The sequence below is a fragment of the Emys orbicularis genome, chromosome 15 (genome assembly GCF_028017835.1).
Source record: "Emys orbicularis isolate rEmyOrb1 chromosome 15, rEmyOrb1.hap1, whole genome shotgun sequence".
Classification (NCBI taxonomy): Eukaryota; Metazoa; Chordata; order Testudines; family Emydidae; genus Emys; species Emys orbicularis.
In genome coordinates this window covers 10,400,505-10,418,237 of record NC_088697.1, presented here as the reverse complement: position 1 = coordinate 10,418,237, position 17,733 = coordinate 10,400,505, and the positions used below count along the sequence as shown (strand labels likewise).

At 53.3% G+C, this 17,733-nt stretch overlaps 1 protein-coding gene and 1 pseudogene across 1 annotated transcript; both read left to right on the top strand.

The window, feature by feature from the left end:
- LOC135889358 (zinc finger protein 850-like) overlaps positions 1-17,733 on the top strand; it is a 473,854-nt pseudogene that overhangs the window by 175,565 nt on the left and 280,556 nt on the right.
- LOC135889461 (alpha-2,8-sialyltransferase 8E-like) lies at positions 309-4,106 on the top strand. Its single transcript, XM_065417331.1, has 5 exons — positions 309-394; positions 930-1,028; positions 1,257-1,329; positions 2,680-2,792; positions 3,533-4,106. The coding sequence occupies exons 1-5, from the start codon at positions 309-311 to the stop codon at positions 4,104-4,106; spliced, it is 945 nt and encodes a 314-aa protein (XP_065273403.1).

Genomic DNA, 17,733 nt, shown 5'->3' with positions numbered 1-17,733 from the left:
GGCCCCCCCAGCCCTTTCTCTGGTGGGGGGAGGTGTCCCCTGGCCATATGCTCCACTCCCAGCTAACATGGTTACCTCTATCCGGCTCCCAGCCCTCCCCCCCTGCTCTAACCCAGCAGCCCCCACTCCCCTCCCCGAGCCAGGAGAGAACCCAGGTGTCCTGGCTCCCAGCCTGTGATATCCAGGAGGCCAGGGCGGAGGAGGGGCACCCCAGGGGGGCCGTGCCCGGTGGATTCCCCCATGGTGTGTGAATGTGTCTCATCTGCCCTGCTCCCCCCACAGCGAGCGCCATGGTGGGCCCCCCAAGGATGCGGCGGAGACAGAGCTGGGTGCTGGCGCTGGCCGTGGGCATCGCCCTCAGCTTCAGCCTCTCTGTGCTGTGGAGGCTTCAGAGGTGAGTGAGTGGGGGGCTGGGAGCCAGGACTCCTGGGTTCTCTCCCCGGCTCTGGGAGGGGAGTGGGGGCTGGTGGGTTAGAGCAGGGGGGGCTGGGAGCCAGGACTCCTGGGTTCTCTCCCCGGCTCTGGGATGGGAGCGGGGGCTGGTGGGTTAGAGCGCGGGGGGCTGGGAGCCAGGACTCCTGGGTTCTCTCCCCGGCTCTGGGAGAGGAGTGGGGGCTGGTGGGTTAGAGCGCGGGGGGCTGGGAGCCAGGACTCCTGGGTTCTCTCCCCGGCTCTGGGAGGGGAGTGGGGGCTGGTGGGTTAGAGCAGGGGGGCTGGGAGCCAGGACTCCTGGGTTCTCTCCCCGGCTCTGGGAGGGGAGTGGGGGCTGGTGGGTTAGAGCAGGGGGGCTGGGAGCCAGGACTCCTGGGTTCTCTCCCCGGCTCTGGGAGGGGAGTGGGGGCTTGTGGGTTAGAGCAGGGGGGCTGGGCACCAGGACTTCTGGGTTCTCTCTCTCTTGGCTGATGTTAATGTCTCTGTGCCCCCTGAAGCTGTGTCCCCCCGCCAGTGGAAACAGCCTCATTTGCTGGTCCTACAGCAGCGTCCGAGCCAGGGATCGGCTGGCCCACAGCCTGCACCCCGAAGCCCAGGTGTGTGTGTGGGGGGAGATGGGGCGTGGGTGCTGGGGGGTGTGGGACTCAGTGGGGCAGAGAGTGGAGAAACGCTGGCATTGGCTTTGGGGTGATGGATGGGGCAGTTGTGGGGAATGGATGGGGGGTTTTCTGGCTGATGGATGGGGGAGTTCTGGGGGGGTTGGATGGAAGCCCCCCCCAGGGAGTGTCTCCTTTCCGTAGTTAACCCCTCCGCTTCCTTTCCAGCCCTGAGGCCACGGGGATGGACACAGAGCAGTGCCGGGAGCTGGGGCAGGAACTGAGCCAGCGCGTCCTCCCCGTGAGGCGAGTGTGGCTGGGGGCAGGCCCGTGTCTGGGGCAGGGTGCTGGGGGGGCGGGTTCATGGACCCACAGGATTGGGGCTACGCCCCCCCCTTTGGAACGGGCTCTCGGAGCGCCGCACTGAGCTGGGGCTTGGCTTTCCTTGTGAACGGCGCCCTGCCGCCGCTGGGCGGCCATGCCAAACACAGGGGAAACTGAGGCACCCGCGGCGGGGGGGAGACACGACTTACACCAGCATGTGGGCAAGACTCACCAGCCAGACACCCAGGAAAGAATTCTCTGTAGTAACTCAGATCCCACCGCATCTAACATCCCATCACAGACCATTGGGCATATTTACTGCTAATAGTCAAATACCAATTAATTGCCAATATCAGGCTATCCCATCATACCATCCCCTCCATAAACTTATCAAGCTTAGTCTTGAAGCCAGATATGTCTTTTGCCCCCACTGCTCCCCTTGGGAGGCTGTTCCAGAACTTCACTCCTCTGATGGTTAGGAGCCTTCGTCTAATTTAGAGTCTAAACTTCCCGATGGCCGGTTTATATCCATTTCTTCTTGTGTCCACATTGGTACTGAGCTTAAATAATTCCTCTCCCTCCCTGGTATTTATCCCTCTGATGTATTTATAGAGAGCGATCATATCTCCCCTCAGCCTTCTTTGGGTTAGGCTAAACAAGCCGAGCTCTTTGAGTCTCCTCTCATGAGACAGGTTTTCCATTCCTCGGATCATCCTAGTAGCCCTTCTCTGTACCTGTTCCAGTTTGAATTCATCCTTCTTAAACATGGGAGACCAGAACTGCACACAATATTCCAGATGAGGTCTCACCAGTGCCTTGTATAATGATACTAACACCTCCTTATCTCTACTGGAAATACCTCGCCTGATGCATCCCAAGCCCACATTAGCTTTTTTCACAGCCATATCACATTGGCGGCTCGTAGTCATCCTGTGATCAACCAATACTCCGAGGTCCTTCTCCTCCTCTGTTACTTCCAACTGACGCCTCCCCAGCTTATAACAATAGTTCTTGTTATTAATCCCTAAATGCACTTTTCACTATTAAATTTCATCCTATTACTATTACTCCAGTTTACAAGGTCACCTAGATCTTCCTGTAGGATATCCCGGTCCCTCTCTGTATTGGCAATACCTCCCAGCTTCGTATCATCCGCGCCCCACCCCAGAGATGGCTGCATCTCAGCACTGGGTGAGGGGTACTTTATAAACAGCCCCCCAGGCCCCACCCCAGAGGTGGCTGCATCTCAGTGCTGGGAGGGGGGCCCTGTGTGGGAGAGGCCCTGTGCATGGTCGGTGGGTGCTGACGCAGGCCCCCTCCCCCGCAGGGCTCCCCGTTTCAGGGCGCCCCCTACGACAGCTGCGCCGTGGTGGGGAATGGGGGGATCCTCCATAACAGCGGCTGTGGCCCCGAGATTGACCGCGCCCAGTTCGTCATCAGGTAACGCCGGCCGGGTGGGGATAGGGGGGCAGAGTGGGGGAGGGGGGCGGTTATACCGGCTGGAGTGGGCTCTGTAGGGTAGGGGGTGTGGAGGGAGGGGGATCAGAGGGTGGGGGGAGCGCAAGGGGGTGTCTCTGAGCCGGGCACTGTGAGGAAGGAACTGTGGAGCCATGGGGACCCCCAGGAAGTGGGGAGACCCCCTGGTCCCCCAGACGCCCCTAGGCTCACGCTGCTCCCCCCTCCAGGTTCAACCTGCCCCCCATGGGCTTTGCCGAGGATGTGGGCACCAAATCGAGCGTTATCACCGTGAACCCCAGCATCCTGGTTTTACGGTACGGGCGCGGGGGAGGGGAGCCCAGATTGGAGTGGGGGGGGAGGGATCGGGACCTGTGGGGTGGGGAAGGGAGGAATCCGGATTGAGACCCCTGGGGGAGGGAGGATGGCACTGGATGCCAGCCCCCCCAGCTCTCCGGTCGGCCATAGGGTCCCCGTGGGATCGGGGTCAGAGAAGTCCCAGCCCGAGACCCCAGCTCTCCGGTTGGCCATAGGGTCACCAAGGAATTTGGGGGCAGAGAAGTTCCAGCCCCAGCCCCCCAGCTCTCCGGACGGCCATAGAGTCCCCGTGGGATCAGGGGCAGAGGAGACTGAGCGATGGGACGACCGTGGGAGGGAACGGGATTGGCGCTGGGGGATGGGCTGTGCCAGGACAGCAGCTGACGGGGGTCTTTCCCTGCCCGCAGGTTTGGGGCACTGAGACGCTGGCGCCGCTCCTTCGCAGAGGCGATGGGCACCTATGGGGCCCCGCTGCTCCTCATCCCGGCTTTCAGCTTCATCGGCTTCACCGCGGTCTCGTCCCAGGCACTCTACACCCTGGAGGACTTTGGCTCCCCGGCCCGCGCCGTCTTCATGAACCCCGAGTACCTGGCGGGGCTGGACGGGCACTGGCATCGCCGTGGCCTGCGCGCCAAACGCCTCTCCTCGGGCTTCATGCTGGTGAACGCCGCCCTGGAGCTGTGCCAGCACCTCACCCTCTACGGCTTCTGGCCCTTCCCCACCGACCCCGAGGGGCGGCCCCTGTCCCACCACTACTACGACAACCAGCCCTCCAAGCCGGGCGTTCACGCCATGCCCAACGAGTTCACCCGCTACCTGGGCATGCACCTGCAGGGCGCGCTGCGGCTGCATCTGGGGCGCTGCCAGGAGGGCCCGGCTGGCGGCTGCGCACAACAAGGCTCGGAGGGGGGGTCTGAAATGAGCCCCCCGGCCCCTCAATTCCACCTGACTCCCTCCCCAGGTACCAAAGGAGGAAAATAGCCAGTGGCATCAATTCATTCGGCATTCGTTAATTGCCATTCGTTAATTGGCTTCTCTTCAGTGCTATTTGATGACCAAAGTTCATTAAGGTCAAGGTGTTCGTTGGCCTCCTTTAATTATCACAGTTCCTTCACTATGAGTTGTCGGCTGGCCTGTTCATAGCTCTTTAATTATTGCAGTTTGTTCATTGTAATTAATAAGTCAGTACCTCTTAATTGTGATTTAATTATCCCAGTTCATTAGTCAACCATCCTTCATTGCCATCTGTTGCTGGCTAGTGAGTCCTGGCCGACGGTTACTTGTAATGAGTCATTCACCAGCTGTTTGTCACTAATAAAGGCTCTTCGGTGATTGCTCTTGATTAGGGGTGTGAGGGTTTGTCACCCCCGGGGTGCAGTCTGCGCCCCCTAACACTCCCACTGCTTTGCTGGTAACTCAGCCAGCCTCTGTTATCACCCAACGCGACAGCAGGTGGCGCCACACACCCAATTCAGCTACCTGAGTGCTTTACCGAAGCCACTCGTACATCAACTATATAAACACCAGCCAATTCCCCAGCTCCCCAGCCTTGCCCCCCCACGGGAGTACAGACCCTGAATTCTACCATTTTGCACTGCCCGGGGGTCTGTCTGGGGCAAGCTCATTAATCCATCGATGCGGGGAAGGTCTGCGCCAGCCTTGGCTGGCTGAGCTGCGATTTCCCCACTCAGAAACGCACAGGTCGGGATACAACATAAAAGAAGTTTATTAAAGTAGAGAGCAAGCGATTTGAAGTGAGTGTCAGTGAGAGCAAACAGACCGAAGCAGGTCACCTAGGACATTAAACATAACTTGCAAACAAAGCTTATCGAACTAGATAGGGTTGGACTCAGCGATATCTCACCCCGATACAAGCAGTCCATACACAAGCTAGAAATCCCTTTCGCCTGGGACCAGCACTTCCCCCGGTTCAGTCTCTGTTGCTCAGGTGTTTCCAGGTGTTCTCGTGTGTGGGGAGTGAGGCCCAGAGGTGACGTCGATCCCCATCTTTCAGAGCCTTTCCGTACAGTGGGAACGCCTTTGTCCTAAACTAAGTGCCCAGCCCAGTTGGTGGAAAAATACAGCTACCAAAATGGAGTCCAGTGTCATGTGAGCTGGTCACATGCCCTTGTGAGTCATAGCAGCCGTTAGCCGTAGGCTGCTGAAGCGTTCCCAGGAAGGCTTGCCAGGTGGGGGAGAAGGCCTCTTGTTTCCCCTCATGGCCCAGCACAACCAGCTGTCTAGATTGGCAGCATCTTGCCGAGCGGGTGTCACCCAGGTGTAACCGCATTCGAAATACAGACACGTCGTCGATATTCATAACTCCAGATACAAACCTGATCCAGGCGCACCAACAGGATAATCGTCTTCAGCGAATCGTGACTTTTCCGTAGACGCCTCCCATGACACGTATGATACAAAACACATCAGAATTATGCCATAACCCCATCATCACTGTTCCAATATGATGAATATGACAAGGGGCACCTCGTTAAGTGCTCCTCGTCATCCATGACACTGTCTTCCCTGCTCAGGCATTAATTACGAGTTGCCCTTTGTCCTGTGCTGCTCCCCGTGCCGCGGTGACCCGTTAATTCGTTCCCCGCCTTGATTGCTTGTTGATTTAATCACGTGCCAGCACCAGCTACGATGGGATCTGGTAGTGGCCGCTCACCAGACAGGTTTGGTCGCTGGCGCCCTGTTGCCACCACACCAGCCCTAGGCCCAAGGAGGTGTCTTTTCTTTGTGCCATGAAATTCCATTTGGCTTTGGCTGAGGGCAAATGTAATGACCAGGGTCCTATGAAGCCCTGACAGTCCCTTCCAGTCGTTATGGATCTATGATCCCAGCCTTCTACCGCTGCTGGCTAGCGCAGATTGTCCTGTATCCCCGTGGCAGGGGCTGGCCCTGGAAAGGGGCAGGGTGCCCCTTCCGCTGAGCGTGCACTGGTGGGGAGCTGTCCCAGTTGCACTTTTTCCCATTTAAAAAAAAAAAAAGAAAACACTAGGAAATGCCGTACAACAAACTTCATTACGGCTGCCAAGAGTCGGCATCTGCCAGCGGGCTCCGACCCCTGGGGTGGCTGCCTTGTACCACTGGCTTGGATGCCTTTTTTCCGCCCACGGGTGAATGTGGGGGTTGTTGTCACATTTGGGAGCCCAATGGGCGTGTCTCGGTTTTGTACGGGGCATGAAGGGGTTAATTCCTCCTCCGGGACAGGGGGGCAGTGAAGGGCAGTGATTAGAGCCACCGTGGGCCGTTTTGATTGGCCTGGACGCACCATCGTGAGCTGTCTGCAGACGGATGGGACCTTAATTTAGCCCATGTGACTTTGAAAAAAACCTGGGAAACGCCATGCAAAAAACTCCGTTATGGGCGGCAAAGGTTCCAGCCACCCGCGTGACCTGAATCGGGTAACCTTGTGCACCCACGTTACGCCAAGGGGGCAGAGTGGAGGGTGACCCCAGCTGCGAAATGGGGTATTTCCTGCCTCGCCAGCCCTCAGCTGTGTCAGCTCAGGAATGGGGGTGGGGGTTGCTCTGTGCCAGGCGCTGTGCCAGGCGCTGTGCCAAGCCACCAGCGGAGTTTGCTCCCTCTGTTCTGCCCATCGGGGTGAGCCTCTGCCAGCCCCTGCTCCCAGCGCGGGTTGGGGCATGGCCATAGAGCCAACGGTGAACTAGGGTGTGGCTCACAGGGCGCTCCCATGGGCGTGGACAGCTGGGGTCGGTCAGGGTGCAGGGGACAAGCGTGTGTGATCTTCTGCCTCCGCGGCATTGCGCTGTGGGGTTGGTGTGAGATTCTGAAGGTGGGAATTTTGATGCCCGGTGTGTGCCTCAGTTTCCCTCTCAGTGTGATGGGCAGGGGCAGACGTCAGTGCTAACATGCGGGGCTGTTAATCATCTCACTCAGCAGCACACAGCGGCTGTCACCCTCCCGCTGGGGGGGTGCAGGCGGCCCCAAGCGCCAGGTTCAGTGGCGAGAGGGGGGTACAGAACTGGCTCTCTCGTGCGAACACCCCCACCAACAGACGCGGCTCTGGAAGCTGATCACAGCCAATTTGGGGGCCCACGGAAAAACCTCCCTCCCGCTGTGGCCTCAGGGTTAGAGGAGCTGGCCCACAGCGGAGGGGGGCTGGAAAGGAGCAAGCAGGGTCGAGGCCGCGGGGGAAGGGTGCAGTGGGGCGGGGCCACAGGGGAAGGGGCGGAATGGGGCGGGGCCGTGGGTGGCACAGGGGCAGAGCTGCAGGGGTACGAGCAGAATGGGGCGGGGCCACAGGGGAAGGGGCGGAATGGGGCGGGGCTGTGGGTGGAACAGGGGCTGCAGAGCAGGGGCGAAATGGGGGTGGGACCGCAGCTGGAAGGGGGGGTGTCGGGCCACGGTGCTGGAGCCCCCCACTTGCTCCAGCCCAGGATCCCAGTAGACTTTATTCGCCTCTGATTGCAGTACGGCCAACCCCGAATGTTCAAAAATCACGAGTCAGGCCCACCAAAAAGCATGAGCTCGGCTTTAAAATCATGCGATTCCGTAAACGGAAGAGATTTGGGGGTTCTTTTCATTTGCCTTCTGCTCGTTGAGCTGTGAGGGTGTCCGGGGGGTCCCATTTTGAAGCTTTCTCCACAGCAGCAAGGGCTAGAAACGTACTGTGTCTTTAAGAGCGCAGGCTGAAATCATCACGTCTTCACTTGACTCCAGGAGCTGGGGTGTGACGGAAAACAATCCTCCTGAGACTCGTGGCAAACTCACAAGGGGGTCTGTGTGCTCCAGGCTCTGGCGGGGCAGGGCCTCGGGCAGAGAGGGACAGGCCGGGGATAGCCTCCTCCAACGGTGCGTTCACCCACCGCCCACGCTCTTGGGCAAAAGCTTTGCGTCCAGTTGCGCCAATCTATTCCTAGCTACGGGCAGGCCACGCCACGTGGGAACATGCTTCAGAATCCGTCTGCATTCAACCTCACCAAAACGACAGCACTCCTCCAAGAGTGACTTCCCTTCTGTGCTCCGGACAATCGTTCCGGACATCTTCGACGTCAAATGCTGCGCTGCAGAAAAACCCGCGACGCGCCTGTAACGTTGCAGTCTATATGATTTTATAAAAATATGCTAATGGGTGAATATGATGTAACTGGAATATGCTTCATGCAAAAGGTCTCTTGTAAGGTATCATTACAAAGCTTATAATCTACTGAGTGTGGTCATCCTATTTGTATAAATGTACCACTCTTGTATCTGGGACTAGAAGTATGAAATATAACTCTGAGGGCCTATTGTAATTATGCAAAGTGTGGGCCATTAATGGTGGTTTGGAATCTTGATGGCTCCCATTAACCAGGACAATTTACTGTGGATGGCTCTGTTTGCAGGCAGGCCTCCCTGTGAGTCAGGCTGGGAGGAATGAAGGCTTGGGGGGTCTTGCAGTGACATGTGATCATGTCACCTGAACTGGAATCCATATTTAATCTAGTGCTTTTCCATTGAGAAAGAGGGGGTGGGAACCCAGAGGGACAAAGGGTTCACGCCTTATGCAAAAGATATAGAAGTGGGTGGAACAGAACAAGGAGGGGCCATCCTGAGAAATCCCCTAGCTACCATCTGAGCTGGAACAAGGGCTGTACCAGGGGAAAGGATTGGGCCCAGACTAGGAAGGTGTCCAGTCTGTGAAAGAGACTTATTGAAACATCTCTGAGGGTGAGATCTTATCTGTATTCAGTTTCTTACTGTATTAGACACAGACTTGCGTGTTTTATTTTATTTCACTTGGTAATTCACTTTGTCCTGTCTGTTACTACTTGGAACCACTTAAATCCTACTTTCTGTATTTAACAAAATCACTTTTTACTTATTAATTAACTCAGCATATGTATTAATACCTGGGGGGGCAAACAGCTGTGCATCTCTCTCTATCAGTGTTATAGAGGGCGAACAATTTATGAGTTTACCCTGTATACGCTTTATACAGGGTAAAATGGATTTATTGGGGTTTAGACCCCATTGGGAATTGGGCATCTGAGTGTTAAAGACAGGAACACTTCTGTGAGCTGTTTTCAGGTAAACCTGCAGCTTTGGGGCAAGTAATTCAGACCCTGGGTCTGTGTTGGAGCAGACGGGAGTGTCTGGCTCAGCAAGACAGGGTGCTGGGGTCCCCAGCTGGCAGGAAAAGCAAGGGCAGAAGTAGTCTTGGCACATTAGGTGGCAGTTCCCAAGGGGGTTTCTGTGATCCAACCCGTCACAGTGCCTGTGACACGTAATACACCTGCGCCCATTCTTCCTTTGAACCGGTGTCTGAACTGAAGTCTTCTTACACCGGCATTGTCTATGGAAAACCCAACCCCGTTAGCCCCGGCCTCTCCCGTGGCGTTGTTCTCCCATCACGTTTGGAAAAGATTTGTTCTGCTGCGGCCGAGCGAGGCGTGAGGCGAGTACCAGCGTGGTCACAAGATCTTTCTGGGCAGCAAAAATCTGTGGATTTGGGTTTTTTTTCTAAGCCTGCCTCACCAGAGCCGCCAACAGGAAGAGAAAAGGCTCCAGTCTTCCTTGGCGTCCCAAGCCGCGCTTGGAAAGAAGGAGCAGGCGGTGCCGTTGAGCAGACAGGCTGACTCGGTTCTTGCAGCTGGATAATGTTGGGCCATCTGGCTGTCGAGGAAGGTATCTTTAAATAGGGGCCCCGGGCGGTCTGCAGGATGGTGCTGTTGCAAACAGAGGTGTAACTTTCGCGTCACCTGGGGGGGCAAAAAACTCCATTTTGTAAATAAACAAGGTGTAATATAGCAATACAAAACCGGAATAGTTTTTCAAAGGTAAATATCAAAAGGAACATAATATCAGAACAGCCAGAGTTGGTCAGACCAAGGGTCCATCTAGCCCAGTATCCTGTCTTCCGACAGTGGCCAATGCCAGGTGCCCCAGAGGGAATGAACAGGGAATCACCAAGTGATCCAGCCCCTGTCGCCCATTCCCAGCTTCTGGCAAACAGAGGCTAGAGACACCATCCCTGCCCATCCTGGCTAATAGCCGTTGATGGACCTATCCCCCATGAATTTATCTCGTTCTTTTTTTAACCTTGTTATAGTCTTGGCCTTCACAACATCCTCTGGCAAGGAGTTCCACAGGTTGACTGTGCATTGTGTGAAGAAATACTTCCTTTGGTTTGTTTTAAACCTGCTGCCTGTTAATTTCATTGGGTGACCCCTCGTTCTTGTGTTATGTGACGGAGTACATAACACTTCCTTATCTAGTATCGGGGGTAGCCGTGTTAGTCTGTATCTACAAAAACAACAAGGAGTCTGGTGGCACCTTAAAGACTAACAGATTTATTTGGGCATAAGCTTTCGTGGGTAAAAACCTCACTTCTTCGGATGCACAGAGTGAAAGTTACAGATGCAGGCATTATATACTGACACATGGAGAGCAGGGAGTTACTTCGCAAGTGGAGAACCAGTGTTGACAGGGCCAATTCAATCAGGGTGGATGTAGTCCACTCCCAGTAATAGATGAGGAGGTGTCAATTCCAGGAGAGGAAAAGCTGCTTCTGTAATGAGCCAGCCACTCCCAGTCCCTATTCAAGCCCAGATTAATGGTGTTAAATTTGCAAATGAATTTTAATTCTGCTGTTTCTCTTTGAAGTCTGTTTCTGAAGTTTTTTTGTTCAATGATAGTGACTTTTAAATCTGTAATAGAATGACCAGGGAGACTGAAGTGTTCACTTACTGGCTTATGTATGTTACCATTCCTGATGTCCGATTTGTGTCCATTTATTCTTTTGCGGAGGGACTGTCCGGTTTGGCCAATGTACATGGCAGAGGGGCATTGCTGGCACATGATGGCATATATAACATTAGTAGATGTGCAGGTGAATGAGCCCTTGATGGTGTGGCTGATGTGGTTGGGTCCTCTGATGGTGTCGCCAGAGTAGATATGGGGACAGAGTAGGCAACGAGATTTGCTACAGGGATTGGTTCCTGGGTTGGTGTTTCTGGGGTGTGGTGTGTAGTTGCTGGTGAGTATTTGCTTCAGGTTGGGGGGTTGTCTGTAAGCGAGGACTGGCCTGCCTCCCAAGGTCTGTGAGAGTGAGGGATCATTTTCCAGGATACGTTGTAGATCGTGGATAATGCGCTGGAGAGGTTTTAGCGGGGGGCTGTATGTGATGGCCAGTGGTGTTCTGTTATTGTCCTTGTTGGACCTGTCCTGTAGTAGGTGATTTCTGGGTACCCGTCTTGCTCTGTCAATCTGTTTCCTCACTTCCCCAGGTGGGTATTGTAGTTTTAAGAATGCTTGATAAAGATCTTGTAGGTGTTTGTCTCTGTCTGAGGGGTTGGAGCAAATTCGGTTGTATCTTAGGGCTTCGCTGTAGACAATGGATTGTGTGATGTGTCTTGGATGGAAGTTGGAGGCATGTAGGTACGTATAGCGGTCAGTAGGTTTCCGGTATAGGGTGGTGTTTATGTGACCATCACTTATTTGCACTGTAGTGTCCAGGAAGTGGATCTCTTGTGTGGACTGGTCCAGGCTGAGGTTGATGGTGGGGTGGAAATTGTTGAAGTCCAGGTGGAATTCTTCAAGGGCCTCCTTTCCGTGGGTCCATATGATGAAGATGTCATCAATGTAGCGCAAGTAGAGGAGGGGCACTAGGGGACGAGAGCTGAGGAAGCGTTGTTCTAAGTCAGCCATAAAAATGTTGGCATACTGTGGGGCCATGCGGGTACCCATAGCAGTGCCACTGACTTGAAGGTATAAGTTGTCCCCAAATCTGAAGTGGTTGTGGGTGAGGACAAAGTCACAAAGCTCAGCCACCAGGCGTGCTGTGGCCTCATCAGGGATACCGTTCCTGACAGCTTGTAGTCCATCCTCATGTGGAATATTGGTGTAAAGTGCTTCTACATCCATGGTGGCCAGGATGGTGTTTTCAGGAAGAACACCAATGCATTGTAGTTTCCTCAGGAAGTCGGTGGTGTCTCGAAGATAGCTAGGAGTGCTGGTAGCGTAGGGTCTGAGGAGAGAGTCCAAATAGCCAGATAATCCTGCTGTAAGAGTGCCAATGCCTGAGATGATGGGGCGTCCAGGGTTTCCAGGTTTATGGATCTTGGGTAGCAGATAGAATACCCCTGGTCGGGGTTCTGGGGGTGTGTCCATGTAGATTTGTTCCCGTACTGTAGCTGGGAATTTCTTGAGCAGATGGTGTAGTTTCTTTTGGTATTCCTCAGTGGGATCAGAGGATAGTGGCCTGTAGAATGTGGTCTTGGAGAGTTGCCTGGTAGCCTCCTGTTCATAATCCGACCTGTTCATTATGACTACAGCACCTCCTTTGTCAGCCCCTTTGATGATAATGTCAGAGTTGTTTCTGAGGCTGTGGATGGCATTGCGTTCTGTACGGCTGAGGTTATGGGACAAGTGATGTTGTTTGTCCACAATTTCAGCCCGTGCACGTCTGCGGAAGCACTCTATGTAGAGGTCCAGTCTGTCATTTCGACCGTCAGGAGGAGTCCACGCAGAGTTCTTCTTCTTGTAGTGTTGGTAGGAGGGTTCCTGTGGGTCAGTGCACTGTTCAGTGGTGCGTTGAAAATATTCTTTGAGTCAGAGACGACGAAAGTAGGCTTCCAGATCACTGCAGAACTGTATCATGTTCGTGGGGGTGGTGGGACAGAAAGAGAGTCCCCGAGATAGGACAGACTGGGCTAAGTGTGTGGTTGGAAAGATTGACAATGTTGTTAGATGAGTTGAGGGTACCACTCTTGTAGCCCCCTGTGGCAGGTAGGAGTTTAGATAGCTTACTGTCCTTTTTCCTCTGTAGAGAAGTGAAGTGTGCATTGTAAATGGCTTGTCTCATTTTTGTAAAGTCCAGCCACGTGGAAGTTTGTGTGGAAGGTTGGTATTGTATGAGAGTCTCCAGTTTTGAGAGCTCATTCTTGATCTTCTCCTGTCTGCTGTACAGGATGCTGATCAGGTGGTTCCTCAGTTTCTTTGAGAGTGTGTGGCACAGTCTCTCACCATAGTCAGTGTAGTATGTTGATTGCAATGGATTTTTTACCTTCCGTCCATTTGGTATGATGTCCATCTGTTTGCATTTGGAGAGGACGATGATGTCTGTCTGTATCTGTGCAAGTTTTTTGTGGAGGTTGATGGATTTCCACTCCATATGGCTAAATTTAGTGCCTTGCATGGTGTCAAGTATCAGGGGGTAGCCGTGTTAGTCTGTATCTACAAAAACAACAAGGAGTCTGGTGGCACCTTAAAGACTTTTCTCCAGCCCCGTTATGATTTTATAGACCTCTATCATATCCCCCCTTAGCCGTCTCTTTTCCAAGCTGAAAACTCCCAGTCTTATTAATCTCTCCTCATACAGAAGCCGCTCCATACCCCTAATTATTGTGTTGCTGTCACGGAGTGTGGGGGGACACAAGGCCCTGCACCCCTGGCTTCCTGCGATTCACCATGACTCTCAGCCAGCCAGTAAAGCAGACGGTTTATTTAGACGACAGGAACACAGTCCAAGACAGGTCTTGCAGGCACAGACAACTGGACCCCCCTCAGTTAGGTCCATCTTGGGGTTCCAGGGGCACCACAGCCCCATTGGGGGGGCAGAGCCCCATCTGGGCTCCCTTCATTACCAGCCAGCTCCTGAAAACTCTCTTCCCAGAGTCTCTTCCCCCAGCCTTTGTTCAGTTTCCCGGGCCGAGGTGTCACCTGGCCTCTAACCCCTTCCTGGGTTCTCATGTTACATGCTCAGGTATTCTCCCTCGGCCAGTCTCCCATCCCCCAATGCAGACCATCCTAGCCACACTCCCCTGCCTTCCCAGCCAACACTCCCCACTCAGCATTTAAAGACCACATTAAGAACAGTCCCAGTTCGTCACAGTTGCCCTTTTCTGAACCTTTTCCAATTCCAATAGATCTTTTTGGAGACGGGGCGACCACATCTGCACGCAGTATTCAAGGTGTGGGCATACCATGGATTTATATAGCGGCAATATGATATTTTCTGTCTTATTATCTATCCCTTTCTTAATGATTCCCAGCATTCTGTTAGGTTTTTGACCGCCGCTGCACGTTGAGTGGATGTTTTCAGAGAAGTATCCACAATGACTCCAAGATCTCCCTCTTGAGTGGTAACAGCTATTTTAGAAATTAATAAACAATGGGAAATTAATAGACAATTAAAAGACATTCAAACAGTATCTCCAGATTTTCACTAGCATGTAGGTTAATAGTATGATACAAATAGGGAGTGGATTTTTTTTTATGTGATATAAGGATTGCAAGTTTGTGGAACACACTGTGTTGTAATAATCCTGTTGCCTCAGACAAAGGCCTCAGCTAAATTAATTAATGAATATTTATCCCACATCAGAACACACTGAAAACTCTACAGAGCACGGAAAAGCTTGGCCCCAATAAAAAATTCATTCAGAAAAACAATCTCAACTTTCTGAAAGAACATTACAGACAGAGCTTCTGCCGAAGTGCGAGGAATACATTACTGTACTACCAAACCCAAAAAAGTCAGCCCACAAATTACCCCTGGGGAAGTGCTCCGAAGAGCGCTAATGATAATAATAAATTAATAACAAGCATCATCATAATTATGAAACATATTCAACTTACTTTAGCCTGGAGGGTATTTTCCACAGGTCCCAAAGGAATCCGTGGCTGGGAAGACACTGCTCTGTGAGTTGTGGGGTGTTGTTCGCTCTCCAGATGGTGAGTTGTATCTTTTGCTCCTTGATGGCTCCTGGCGGCATGAGCGTAAGTTTCAAAACAAGAACTCTTGCTGGGACAGCCAAGGGCCGTGGATTTCTCCAGCGAGGTTTCAGTCTGGAACTCTCTTTTGCAGAACCCGCAAACATTTGCTCAAATCCTGCTTGGTTTTTGGAAAGGCTCCTATTTGTTTGACCATCGAGTCTTCACACACACACACCCTTAGCCTCCTCTTGCGTACGTACACAAGCGAGGAAGGCGGCTTTCCAAGCTCTCTGCCCCGTGCCCGAGGCCCCGTCGATATTGTCTCTTGCAGCGCCGGAGGAAAACTATTTTAAATCTCGAAAGGCGGGAGGGGAGCTCACGTCCATGTATGGGCGTGGGAGAGACAGATTGGCGGCCGGAGCCCAGGGCACCCAGACCTGTGACCCCCCCCCCCCCCCGGGTTACCGCCTTCCTCACAGGGACAAGATCGCCCGCGGCTAAGCCAGGCCTGCCCTCTTAGCAAACACCTCGAGACTCTGCCAGTCCAGACCTTGCAGGGAACTGACGCTGGCAGGCCAGCTGCCAGCTCCGGCCGAGGCTGCCGGCGTTAGCTAAGACCTGACACACTCATCGCCGGAGGCGGGCCCAGCTCCCCGGCGCGCTGGTTTGGGTCAGAACAGGTGTGAGTCTGACTCGAACGCGTTTCGCCTTTCGCCTCCGTGAGCGGCTGGGAGCTGCGGGGGCAGGAATCGCACTCGAAGCGGCTGTCCCAGGCTAGATGGAAAGACGGGAGTTTTACTTTATAACGGTGCGAACGTTTGCTGTGAACTTGCGAACCGGGGAAGGGGAATCATCCCCCGGCCCACGCTCACGACTAACGAAATCAGCTGGGCCGTGCGGGATCATCGCAACACACAGGACTGGTCAATGGCCGGTCGCACCTGGGAAACGCTACGTGGCAGGGAGCTCCTCCTGCGGGCTTGGAAGCTGAACAAAACCACCGGAAATTTCTCATCTTCTCGGCTCTTTGAACTCAGAGGGGGCAGAGACTCTGAACGGCTGCCAGAGATCCCCAGGAGCCGCCTCCCAGGCCCGCCCTGAAAGACACTTTGAACTGACAGATCACTATGACTCAGTCACTCTTCCAATTTAGCTGGCGTGTAGATGTTTGCTGGCTTTCACCTGCAACTAACTCTCTGAGTCCTTTGTCCTTATGCCAGTCTTGTACCCCCTATATTCACCCCCTTTCTCAGGACTATGATAAGTTTTGTACAAAGAATGCCTTGTGAGGTATCATTTGAAAACTCATAATTTGCTGAGCATTATTGTCCTGGTAAAATATAGGTGGCAACATTGCATGTAAAGTTACAGGATTCCTCTGTAGGGCATTGCTGCGACATATCCCAAGTCTGAGAGGCAGCCACCAACCAGTTCCCTAGAGTTCATGAACCTTTACCTAGTTTATTCCAGGATCGGCTACAGGCGTTGTCTTTGGTGTGAGGTCTAGGGGACCAGTTGATCTGGGGGCAGTGGCTGGTCTCTTGGGACTGGACGTACCCTGACCGTGGTTTGATTTTTGGTGTAAGGGACCATTGATCGCTAAGGCCGGTGTGTTCCCATCTTTCAGGCCAACGTTATTGTACAGAACCACTTGATCAGGACCGGATTATGACTTTCTGAGGCCGTAACCTATGTCAAGTGTAAGAGGCCCCATCCCGTAAAAACCATGAATTTATTATTTTCACAGAAAAGACCGTTGGCTATAAACACAAACACGTTGTATTTGCATACATACAAAGGCGAAGTTGTAAAAATAGAATAATAACCTAAATAGACCACGTCTTGCAATATGCCTGTTTGCATTATATTTGTATATTTTCATCTATGCGTACCTAATCAGTAGATAAGAAAACCTTATCATCTGCAGCAACAGAAATGCAAATACAGTTACACAAGCCAGCTGACTTAATGGAAGCGGTACAAGCTGCGGGTAGGTCTGGTTGCACATCACATTAATTTGAACACTAACATTTAAAACATTTTCTCTCGTTGACAATGTCCTCAAACTCGCTTCTCTCAAACCCCTGTTTCTCCTTTCATCGGCACTCTCTGGTCTTTACAGGGAAGGTTCCCGAAAGGGACGGGGAGAAGCCAAGACACTTTTCCACTCGACCCAAGTCCACAAGACGATCCCCTGCAAACTCAGTCACGTGCCTCATGGAGCGGAAAGCGAGGGGTGCATGAAACTCCACAGTCGTGCGGATGAACAGATGGAAAAAAAAATGGCCAAACATTGCAACTGGAGACATCCTAGCCAAAAAAGCGGGGGGTGGTGGTGGTGGAAATCAGCTTAAAATGTGCAAGGAAAAGTGAATCGCTTGCTGGCCCAAAGTTGGCAAACTCCAGCCTAGAAGGGCAAAATGGCTCCTGAAAGGTTCTGGTCAAAACCGAAATGGCTCCACCCAAAAAGGGCCAGAAAATTGCTGGGCAAAAAGTGAGCGAGGGGGAAGAAAGGGAAGAAATTTCTGGCTGAAATACGGGGGGCGGGGGGAAGGGGAGAAAATGAATGCTCGAGACTGGAACGTTCCAGTCAAAAAGAACAAGAAAGCCTCAAAACGCTTCCAGCCCCACGGAGTTGGTGTTTCAGTGGCTAGTTGCCAAACCTAGTTCCCCTGGGCAAAGAGTCTGCAGCGGCTGGATCGTGCCCGGGGAGGCGGTGCCAGGAGACGCCGGGGAAGGAAACCCCCTTAACTCAGCCCATTCTCTGCTGCGGCCGGCGAGGTGTCAGCGGGACCGGGGGGCGGGAAGAGAGGTGGGAAGCGTCTGGCTGGTTGCCCTGAGAGGTAGGCAGCGCCCTGCCCAGATACTGGCTCAGCACACGCAGGTGTCTGTTTGCTTTGACTCTGTACAAACAAAAGTGAAGGGGTTCGACCTGCCT

What these genes read in the sequence shown, in the direction of transcription:
- LOC135889461 (XM_065417331.1), top strand. Translation starts at nt 309, where the DNA reads ATGCGGCGGAGACAGAGCTGGGTGCTGGCGCTGGCCGTGGGCATCGCC. An exon ending in GCCTGCACCCCGAAGCCCAG is followed by an intron (nt 1,029 to 1,256) that starts GTGTGTGTGTGG and finishes CTTCCTTTCCAG; the next exon opens with CCCTGAGGCCACGGGGATGG. An exon ending in CGCGCCCAGTTCGTCATCAG is followed by an intron (nt 2,793 to 3,532) that starts GTAACGCCGGCC and finishes CCCTGCCCGCAG; the next exon opens with GTTTGGGGCACTGAGACGCT.